The sequence below is a fragment of the Syngnathus floridae genome, chromosome 12, assembly GCF_059516105.1.
Source record: "Syngnathus floridae isolate MCC-2025c chromosome 12, RoL_Sflo_1.0, whole genome shotgun sequence".
In the NCBI taxonomy this organism is placed as follows: domain Eukaryota; kingdom Metazoa; phylum Chordata; class Actinopteri; order Syngnathiformes; family Syngnathidae; genus Syngnathus; species Syngnathus floridae.
Window position 1 is genome coordinate 10717535 of NC_142424.1, and position 11442 is coordinate 10728976.

The window sequence follows — 11442 nt, forward strand, 5'->3', positions numbered from 1 at the left end:
CACTGTATATTCACTTCCACATCACTCAAACGTCCAAACATGCCTTTTAAAGGCATACCACACATTCATAGTCATCAGCTATTTTTGGAATCTGTGGATGGCGACCCTAAAAATATTACCTGTACCTCACGTTGTTGGTGAAGTGTACGCATGAAACATATTTATATAAATAATACCATAGCTACTTCCACTACATTGTAAATTTTGTCTGTTACCTGGAACGTAATGTGCATTACACATTTCACAAAATGTTGTACTAGTGCTCTTTTAAGATTGTCTCTTTGTGTTGCTTTGCAGCCGGAGACACCAAAGGAAAACTCTCTGTCTGGCATCAGTGTGCTTGATGTGGATGTAAGTGATGGAAAATCTGTGCCTGAGGAAGACAAAACGAGCCTGGCTCTCAAGCAGGACAAATATCTGTCTGAAGAACACAGCAGTGGTATCGGAGGCTCCTCTTGCATGTCCTCACCTCGTCAGAGTGTGTCTGACAGCGACGAGAGTGCTGACATTGCTGACACCACTGCCAGCACTGTTCAGTACTCTTCAGTGGTAGCCTCTAATGGTTACAAAGGCCAGACCCCGAGTGCTCAACCTCAGCAGCTCATTTTTTCCCGTTCAGAGTCCACACAACCACTCCTGGACTCTGAGGAGAACCCAGACCTTTTAGTGCAGGAAGGCAACAAAGCTACCCAACCGTTCTCACAACTGCCTTGCTTCACACACAGTGAATGGAACCAAGACAATGGCACCTTTCCTGAGTCAAACCACCTGGAGGAGGAGCCACACCGAGTGCTGTTGCCGCTGGACACGTGTACCTCGGGAAAAGACAATCAGCAGAAAACACTTACAGGTGGCCAATCTCTCTCCAGCTATATGCCACAGCTTGGTGGCTATAGGCCACAGTAAGAACACGTACAGGAGTTTGACAATAGATCTGCCTGTGTTAATGTCGCATGGTCATTTCAAGTTTTTGGTGATCGCAAAAGACTAGTTCTGTTCTGTGTTTGCTTTCAACTAACCAGAACTAATCTTTTCAAGAGTAATAGTAATGCATCGAGTATATTCCAGTTGAAAACCCTTTGATTATATTGTTGAATTGAGAACAGTATTATTTCGGAATGAACACTGAAAGCCATGCCCAAATGCCTATACAAATCCCTCAATATCAAAGTTTGTCTGGTAGTAAAGCTGTATGCATGGTTGCCATGTTGCTATGTGTATTTTATACATTGGAACCTCAATTCAATGGACTAATTAGTGGAAGGGGTTGTCTGTTAGAGCCTATTGTTCATTACACCCAAGTAAAAAAAATTTCTAGTCCTAAAAACCACACAATGCAGTACAACATTATCTTTTACTTTTTTGTAGCTTAAAAATTCCCAGTACAACATTATAGTAATTACTATAAATATATACTATATATATATAAAAACTTCAAACTGTTTAAAAAGTATTCAAGTTGATCCAAACTTTTCTTATTGATGCTTGGGGAAGGATAATGGTGGGTGGTCACGGTCAAGAGCCACAATGTTACTTTATCCCCTCCCTTACAATTGCATTTAATTAAATGCCATTGATAAGGTCGTTACAAATAAAATCAATGTATGATACCCCGTCCTCCCAAAAAGCATGTTCAATAGACATTTACACGACGAGCACAAAAAAATCATTGAGCATGTACATATTACACGTTCCTTATGAGTTGTGTGCTTTCAGTGACGCAAAGCTAATCTCCATGCTCTATGTTTCCATTGAAGAAAGTATGTCACGGTTAAGAACTCAACAAGAACGCTTAATTTGCACTAAACATGTTAGGACAAGCAATTTAAAATCGCTTTTTTTTTTTCTTTTAACAAAAGTACCAGTATTAGTAATACCGACGCCAGTATTTACTTGGTATTGATCGATACCAAAATCTCAAGTATCGCGCAGCTTTTGTTGAGAAAATTGTCACGGCCAACATGGCCGCCACATGGCGTACTTTTTAGTCTGCTTTGGTCTACTCCAAGTCTTTTTATCTCTGACAAAGCAGCTCTCGTGGGAAACGCGTGACGAGTTTGTCTGTTGATCCCTACATCAGCGCTGTTTACCATATTTTCCAGACTATAAACTGCTACTTTCTGCGCAAGATTTGAACCCTACAGCTTATAGTCCAATGCAGGTTACCTATGGATTTTTCATGATTTTTATGATATTGTATGATTTGTGCATATTCATTTATAGATGGAAATTAAACATTAAAACACCCGCAGCTTACAGTCCAGTGGGGCTTATATATGAACAAAGCAGGATTTTCCCCAAATTTTAGCTGGTGCGGCTTATATTCAAGTGCGACCTATAGTCCAGAAATTATGGTACTTACGCTGTGGCCATTAACAGACTTAGAAAAATACTTTACGAAGTTGCATTTTGAGTGGACTGGACTAGATTTTATGTCCAGTTAAATTGAGGTTCCATTGTATAATGACTCGGCTTAGCCCTTGTGAGATGACACATGGTCTAACTGGGGACTTTCCACCCATACCTGGAGCACTGCATCGGCACATTAGATATCCTTCATTAACCCTTTAAAGTTCCCACCAAGAAAGAAGCAGTAGAAAATTTATTTTTTTGCATGTTTTACTTCCTGTAGGCACTAATAACAACAATCAATTCTGTTTTCAACATACCCACCAGTTTTTTAAATATAAGCCTCTATCAAATGGTAGAGGTGCCTCTTTATGGTAAAGCTAAATATGTAATACATTGTTTAGCTGTATTTGCATTTAACTAAAAGAAGTGTATTTTATCTTACGCTTATCTCTTAACTATGAACTTGAAATAGAATAAAAGTTGAATATGTAAACAAACAAACAAAAATAATCAATAATCAGCCTTGCAATAGCAACTGCAAAATACAAATACAAATAAAAAGTAGGACATTCTTTATTTCTTTGAAAATGAATAACTGAACAGTTGACAGAACATGAGAAATGTTCCTCTGTAGACTAAAGAAGGGGTTTGAAGATGGAGAGGGGCCACGATATTTCGACTCTCACTCCAGAAGGCCACATTACATGTACTGTAGTAACAAAAATAGCCGATCAACAGCTCAAAAAGTATTTGAATTTCCCCACATGTCCCACACATGCAATACTTCTGTCCCTAATCCCAGCCCTCCCACAAACAAAAGCTTTGGATTGATGATTCATTTGCCGTGGTATGCCACAAAGCATTGTTGGTTGTCGTTGAGGCACAGAGAAACATTGCATTTCTCGCATTTCCACTGGGAGATCCCCTTTGGGCAGAGATGGCACCTGTTCCGCAAGTCACTGTGGAGTGGCCAGTGTCCCAGGTTTTCATACTGCACATCTGGCTGTGGCTCTGATGGTCTTGGGATGTTGCGTCTTGTCACCTCGATTGATTGCATACTTTATTAGTCAAATATATATAGACAGCATGGATTTGTACAGCAACACGAGATACTTTAACAAATGTCTGGTGTGTTTAGCCATCCGCGGACGAAGGGGGGGGGGGGGTTGCTACCGGTGTATTCGGCCATCCGCGGACGGGGGGGGAGGGCGTGGCGGGGGCGGGGCAATGACATACCAGCTCTGCCGAACCCCTGAAGCCGACTCACCGAACCCCTGGGGTTCGATCAAACCCAGGTTCAGAACCACTGAATTAGATCATACTTATGACTATTTCAGCATATTATAATGAAAAAACATTCAATATATCCTAATAACAACAATGAACTCACAGAAGTTGTATTTATTCATAGCAAATATATGTTTTTATTATTTCAGCTTAGCTTGCACTAATTTTACCATAAATCGACAAAACCCATTTTGTAGAGCATGCTTTTAGACAGGAATACAATCATTCTTGTAGAACTATTTCAGAATATTATAATGATAAAACATTCAATATATCATAGTGACAACAATGCATGAGCATAAGCTGTATTTATTCATAGAAGATAGTACCGTATTTGCCGGTGTATAAGTCGACTCGGTGTATAAGTCGACCCCCTAAAATTCGACGGAAATTTACGATTTTATGATATATCCTTTGTATAAGTCGAGCTCAATTGTTGCATTATATTAAACTTCAAAATTCAATCAGAAATATGTGAAATTTATTGACGAAATGTGTTCAAATTCGCGAGTTTGTAGCGAGCGATCTATACGCCATTTTAAATATTATTTATTTCATGACCCTGTGATATTACGCGCCGAGAGAGACTAACAACAATGAACACTCTTAGAAACCGGTTTATTTTTAGTTAAGAAACAACAAATTATAATTATAAAGTGATTGCCGGTACATAGAGTTAAAAATTCGTCTTCATCGTCGCTATTTCCGAAAAGCGTTTGGCGAATATTTTCTAAGTGCCAACGGCTCTTGCGCCATAAAGAGTCCGCCTCGGCTGGTTCCCCATGTCGGCCAGAACAAGTGAAAATTCGGCCTCTTCCCCTGGAAGTCTGGCCAAGTTTGGCGAATATTTTCTAAGTGCCAACGACTAAACGGCCGTAAAGTGTCCGCCTCGGCTGGTTCCCCATGTCGGCAACCACAAGTGAAAATTCGGCCTCTTCCCCTGGAAGTCTGGCCAAGTTTGGCAAATATTTTCAAAGTGCGAACGACTCAACCGCCGTAAAGTGTCCGCCTCGGCTGGTTCCCCGTGTCGGCCACCACAAGTGAAAATTCGGCATCTTCCCCTGGAAGTCCGGCCAAGTTTGGTGAATATTTTCTAAGTGCCAACGACTCAACCACCGTAAAGTGTCCGCCTCGGCTGGTTCCCCGTGTCGGCCACCACAAGTGAAAATTCGGCCTCTTCCCCTGGAAGTCCGGCCAAGTTTGGCGAATATTTTCTAAGTGCCAACGACTCAACCGCCGTAAAGTGTCCGCCTCGGCTGGTTCCTCCGGTCGGCCAGAAAAAGTGAAAATTCTGCCTCTTCCCCTGGAAGTCCGGCCAAGTTTGGCGAATATTTTCCAAGTGCCAACGACTCAACCGCCGTAAAGTGTCCGCCTCGGCTGGTTCCTCCGGTCGGCCAGAACAAGTGAAAATTCGGCCTCTTCCCCTGGAAGTCTGGCCAAGTTTGGCGAATATTTTCTAAGTGCCAACGACATTCATTTAGACATGGCGATTGAATGTTTACGTACCGGTAGTTATTGTTGCTTGGCGCGCGATGACTCGCACATTCGCTCAATACCCAGTACTTTCCCCTAGCAGTCATCGTCGCTGCCTGGCTTTCGATGTCCGTTATTGAGGTGAGAATATTTGAAATTGTTGCTGAGGATGCGTGTTAATGCGACGAACGCTTTATAATGATTCAGTTTCTCGCTGTTTGATGAGCCTGACAGACGCACACCCACGCACAATGAGATGCATGAGAAACGGCCTTGGTTACCATCACATTTGAAGCGATGAATACAAAGTTAAATTTTATGACTCGGTGTATAAGTCGAGGTCGATTTTTTTTGGTCGATTTTGGATCGAAAAAGGTCGACTAATACACCGGCAAATACGGTATTTCTTAGATTACTTTTGTTTAGCTTGCACTACTTGTACCATAAAGTGACAAACAAACCATTTGGTAGAGCACGTTTTTAGAAAATTATTTAACCAAAATTTCCATGTATCAAAAGGAACCCACTACACTAGCATGTGGTTTTGACAAAGGGTTTAAGGATCTCTCTGGCTACTACAAGGAGGTCCCACCCAAGGCAATTTATCCATTTTTAGCAGAAACATTCACCAGAAGCCTGCTGGAGGTCAATTTGTAGAACCCAAGCAATGCTCTTTCATTTCCTCATTTTCATTTCCTCCTTGTTTCCTGATATTGCTTTCATGCACATGCTGGGAGGCACAACAAACCATCCGGCCACGGCAGGTATGACTGTGCCATCCTGGAGTAACTTATTTGTGCTGCAGATACCATGCTACCGCCCTATGACGCTGACTGTGTAAAAATAGAAAATTAGTCTTTAATCTTCAAGTAAGGATGTGGAGAGTGAAGCAGGTGAAATTGAGTTACAACTGTTATTGCTTCCAAATGGGGAAGGATAATATCCCTAAAGGGTGACTGAATGTTTTTTACAGTCAGGTGACCGTATATTCCCTTTGTTTTTTTGAGTAGTACTTGTGTGTAATACTCTTGCTTTGTACCAAGGTAAAGACTTCCTTTTGATGTCAAATAACATTTCCATGACTTTGTATTGGTCTCTGAGTGCTTCACTTGCTTGACTTCAAGTGCTTTCTGCGTGTGAGTGTGACTGGTTGTCTGGCTTTATATGTGCCATGCAGTGAACTGTTGACCACTCCAGGGTGTTGGTTCTATCGACTTTGTAGGACCAGGATAGCAGAAATACACTAAAATACTTTGAGTTAATTCCACATACTGCATTGCATTTCAAAATATCTCTTGAGCATGGCTGAGGCGTGTGCCATTTTGGAATGTGGCAGGAATTGAACCTAAGCATCTTTGAGATTAGTCTGTTTGATTCATGTCCTGCTGTTTTTGTAACATTGGTCACTGTCTTTATCTACATAGTGAACTATATGCATATCAACTCACACTATCATATTCACTGTTCATTAAAATATATTTTGAAGTGACTTTCACAATGAAAATAACGATATATCACACTATTTTCAGCAGAGGTGCGGTGCCCACATTATGCAGAAGTACATGGAGTTGTTTGAAATAAAATCTTAAGGGGTTTACATGTGAAATAAAGTCTGAAGGGGTTTACATGGGCAAAATTGACAATTATTCTCAACATCCCCTGAACTTAACTCCCAGAAGGGCAAGGAAAAACCCAAAAACCCCAACTTGTTGTTTTATTGATTTGAATACCTTTAGCACTAATTATTGGAACACAAAATTTGTTTGGTAAACTCATTGATAAGCTCATTGACCTTTGATCTACATACACAGGTGAAGCCAACCATGAGAAAGGGTATTTAAGGTGGCCAGTTGCAAGTTCTCTTTGCATCTTCTTTGAAGAGTGGCAACATGGGAGCCTCAAAACAACTGACAAATGACCTGAGAGGAATGATACAAAAAGCTCGCTCAGAAATTTCAGCTGCCAGTTTCCACTGTGAGGAACAGAGTGAGGAAATGGAAGACCACAGGCACAGTACTAGTTTAGGCCCGGAGTGGCAGGCCAAGAGAAACCTCAGATAAGCAGATGTGAATGATGGTGAGAACAGTCAAAGTCAATCCACAGACCAGCTCCAAAGACCTACACCATGATCTTGCTGCAGATGGTGTCACTGTGCATCATTCAACTATTAAGCACACTTTGCACAAGGAGATGCTATATGGGAGAGTAATGCGGCAGAAGCCTTTTCTGCACACATGCCACAAACAGTCGCTTGAGGTATACTAAAGCACGTTTAGACAAGCCAACTTCATTTTGGCATAAGGTACTGTGGACCGATGAAACTAAAATTTTGTTATTTGGACATAACAAGGAGCGGTATGCATGGAGTAAGAAGAACACAGCCTTCCATGACAAACACTTGCTACCCACAGTCAATTTTGGTGGTGGTTCCGTCATGCTGTGGGGCTGTGTGGCCAATGCAGGCTATCTTGTTAAAGTTGAAGGTTGCATGGATTCCAGTCAGTATCAGCAGATTCTTGCGAACAATGTTCAAAAATCAGTGACAAAGTTGAAGTTGCGCAGGGGCTGGATACTTCAACAAGACAACGACCCCAAACACTGCTCAAATTCGACTAAGGCATTCATGCAGAGGAACAAGTACAACGTTCTGGAATGGCCATCTCAGTCCCCAGACCTGAATATGATTGAAAATCTGTGGTGTGATTTATGACGGTGATCATGTCCATGCTCGGAAACCAACAAACCTGACTGAACTGGAGATGTTATGTCAAGAAGAATGGTCAAAAATACCTTCAACCAGAATCCAGACTCTCATTGGAAGCTATAGGAAGCGTTTAGAGGCTGTTATTTCTGCAAAATGAGGATCTACCGTAATTTCTGAACTATAAGTCGCGGTTTTTTTTCATAGTTTGGGTGGGGGGGCGACTTATACTCAGGAGCGACTTATATATGTTTTTTTTCACAAATTTTTCCTTGATCATTAAGACATCACTTACTTGCAAGTATAGTTGACCACTTCCCATGTTATTTTTAGTATAGTTGATCACTTCCAATGCTTTTATATCTTTATCTTGAACATATTCAAAACATAAAAAAATAGAGAAAACATCAAATAAAGCAATTAACACTTTAAAGCACCATATCCAAGTCCACTGTCTGCTGTATGTACACTTGCTCCATTTTTGCTCCACTTATATTTATTATTATTATTTATTCAACACTCTTATTTATTCATTGTTTGTGCCTTGTTTTTTTTTTTTTGTGTTGCTTGTATGCATATGTGTACTATTTCACCGAGGGATAGTGGGAACCTAATTTCAATCTCTTTGTGTGTCTTGGTATATGAAAAAAAATCGACAATAAAGCAGACTTTGACTTTGATAAAACAACCAAATAAACAAAACCAAAACCTACATCTGAAAAAAATTATATTTTCAGACGAAACTGGTTGAAGGCGCTCTAAATTTTACCGTTGGCCGTTACTCATCAACTGGGTGGGCTTAAGAAAAAGGGCACCAAAAAGAAACTCATATTTTGTAGGTTACAAACTTCAAGTTGTAAAATATGCAGCTGAAAACAGTAATCGAGCAGCAGAAAGAAAGTTTGGAGAACCGTAATGTACCAATGGATTACTATTTCAAGTGACGTCAGTGGCACGGCGCGACGCAGCACGGCGGTTGTTTACATAAAGGACAAACGTACCCACGTAAGGACTACCGGCATCATTAGCGGTGATCATTTCTAAGTGACACGGAGGACAAAGTCATAGAAGGTTTGAAAAACTATTATGGCTTTTACGCACGCCCGGTCCTACTCTACTGAGTCGGGGGCCGGCGCTCGGCCGAGTGGCTGTCCGCGAACGGTGCATGGGGCTCGGACATGGCCATTACGCACGCCCGGTCCTATGCCATGGAGCTCTCGTGTCTGGAAGTCCACGCCGCCACACGCTTGGAAGTTTGTTTTGTTTAATAAAGAGCCGTTTACCAAACCCACGTCTATCCTTGTACTTTGTTAACGCTACAATATAGTTATATACTAGATCTGTGGAATAAAGACAAGGCTGACGTCAGGGCGCACGCGCGGCAATGTTGACAAAGGACGAGGAATTTGATCAATGGATTTAATGGATTTAAAGTGCACGGATGGTTTGATAATATTATTGCTTATATTATAGTTATTTGAAACATAGTTTATCGTTATATGAGCCTGTGGAATATTTTGAAGTGCAAGCGCCCTCAGCCGCGCGCACCCATTGTTGACAAAGAACGATCGATGGATTTAATCAATTGGAGTGACACCGATGGTTTTATAAACATGTTATTTATGTAATAGTTGTCCTAAATCACTCTATATGTTGCGTCAGGCCCGTTCTCAGCTCCTCATTTGTGTTTGTCATGTTAGCATACCTATCGTTTAGCCTGTTGCTATCGTATAGAACGATCGATGGATTTAATGAATTGGATTGACACCGATGGTTTTATAAACATGTTATTCATGTAATAGTTGTCCTTAATCACTCTATATGTTACGTCAGGCCCGTTCTCAGCTCTTTGTTTGTTTGTCACGTTAGCATACCTATCGTTTAGCCTGTTGTTGCTATCGTTTAGCCTGTTGTTGCTCGTTCATGACTGTTTTTGGTGTGGGATTTTGTCGAATAAGTTGCCCCCAAAATGCGACATACTCCGGAGCGACTTATATATGTTTTTTTTTTCACTTTTTGGGGCATTTTATGGCTGGTGCGACTTATATTCCGGAGTGACTTATAGTCCGGAAAATATGGTACTAAATATTGATGTCATTGTTCTGTTGTGGTCCCCAAATTTATGCACCAGCCTACTTTTGTTTAAGTAATGATTGCACACTTTCTGTAAATCCGATAAACTTCATTTCACTTCTCAAATATCATCGTGTTTGTCTGCTATTTGATATATTTAACTGAAATTGCAGATTCAAAAATCCAATGATTTATAAGGGAAAATCTTGAAAATGATCAGGTGTGCCCAAACCTTTTCATACGAGTGTGTGTGTGTGTGTGTGTGTGTGTGTGTGTGTGTGTGCGTGCGTGTGTGTGTGTGTGTGCGTGCGTGCGTGCGTGCGTGCGTGCGTGCGTGCGTGTATGTACAGTGGGGCAAAAAAAGTATGTAGTCACCCACCAATTGTGCAAGTTCTCCCACTTACCAGATGAGAGATGCCTGTAATTTTCATCATAGGTACATATACTTCAACTATGAGAGACAAAAGGAAAAATTTTTTTTCGAAAATCACATTGTCTGATTTTTAAGGAATTTATTCGCAATTTATGGTGGAAAATAAGTATTTGGTCAATAACAAACGTTCATATTAATACTTTGTTATATATTCTTTGTTGGCAATGACAGAGGTCAAATGTTTTCTGTAAGTCTTCACAAGGTTTTCACACACCGTTACTGGTATTTTGGCCCATTTCTCCATGCAGATCTCCTGGAGAGCAGTATATATATATATATATATATATATATATATATATATATATATATATATATATATATATATATATATATATGGCATGCCGTTCAGGAAATTAATATTTGAATATATTGAATGAACTTCGGAATATATTGAATGAACTTCGGAATATATTGAATGAACCTTGAATATATTGAATGAACTTCGGAATATATTGAATGAACTTCGGAATATATTGAATGAACCTTGAATATATTGAATGAACCTTGAATATATTGAATGAACCTTGAATATATTGAATGAACTTCGGAATATATTGAATGAACTTCGGAATATATTGAATGAATTTCGGAATATATTGAATGAACTTCGGAATATATTGAATGAACTTCGGAATATATTGAATGAACCTTGAATATATTGAATGAACTTCGGAATATATTGAATGAACTTCGGAATATATTGAATGAACTTCGGAATATATTGAATGAAACTTGACTGACGTCATCATTGCCGCCATCTTGTACATGCATTTCGTTGCTGCCGCAATTATGAACCAGTCAGCTCGCAATATCGTGTCAGCTATTCTTAGCAATGATGAAATTGTCAATGCACTGGCGAGTGCTTGTACCACCCAAAATCCCCCGGAGACACATGCCCAGCAATATAATACTTTGGACGAAGAAGTCCAGGCTGCTTTTAATCGGGGCAGACCTGGGCGCACAACAGACCAGGCTTCTGTTAATCATCGCAACCTCAGCTTGCCATCGACCTCACAGCAGTGCCCCACAACAATCTACGCCCGTTCACTAGAAAGGGCCCAAGACAGAAGAAGTAAGAATAGGTAGGGTTAATTTAAACCGCACGTTGAGCCGTGAATATGGT

General features: G+C 40.4%; 1 protein-coding gene across 1 annotated transcript in view; it reads left to right on the forward strand.

Moving 5' to 3' along the window:
- The window catches only part of il6st (interleukin 6 cytokine family signal transduce), a 46263-nt gene extending 40064 nt beyond the window's left edge, over positions 1–6199 (forward strand). Inside the window, exon 16 of the mRNA XM_088391239.1 lies at positions 298–6199. Coding sequence (XP_088247365.1) covers positions 298–906 — 609 coding nt within the window. The 3' untranslated portion in view covers positions 907–6199. The remainder of the gene's footprint in view (positions 1–297) is intronic.
- Positions 6200–11442: the final 5243 nt, after the last annotated feature.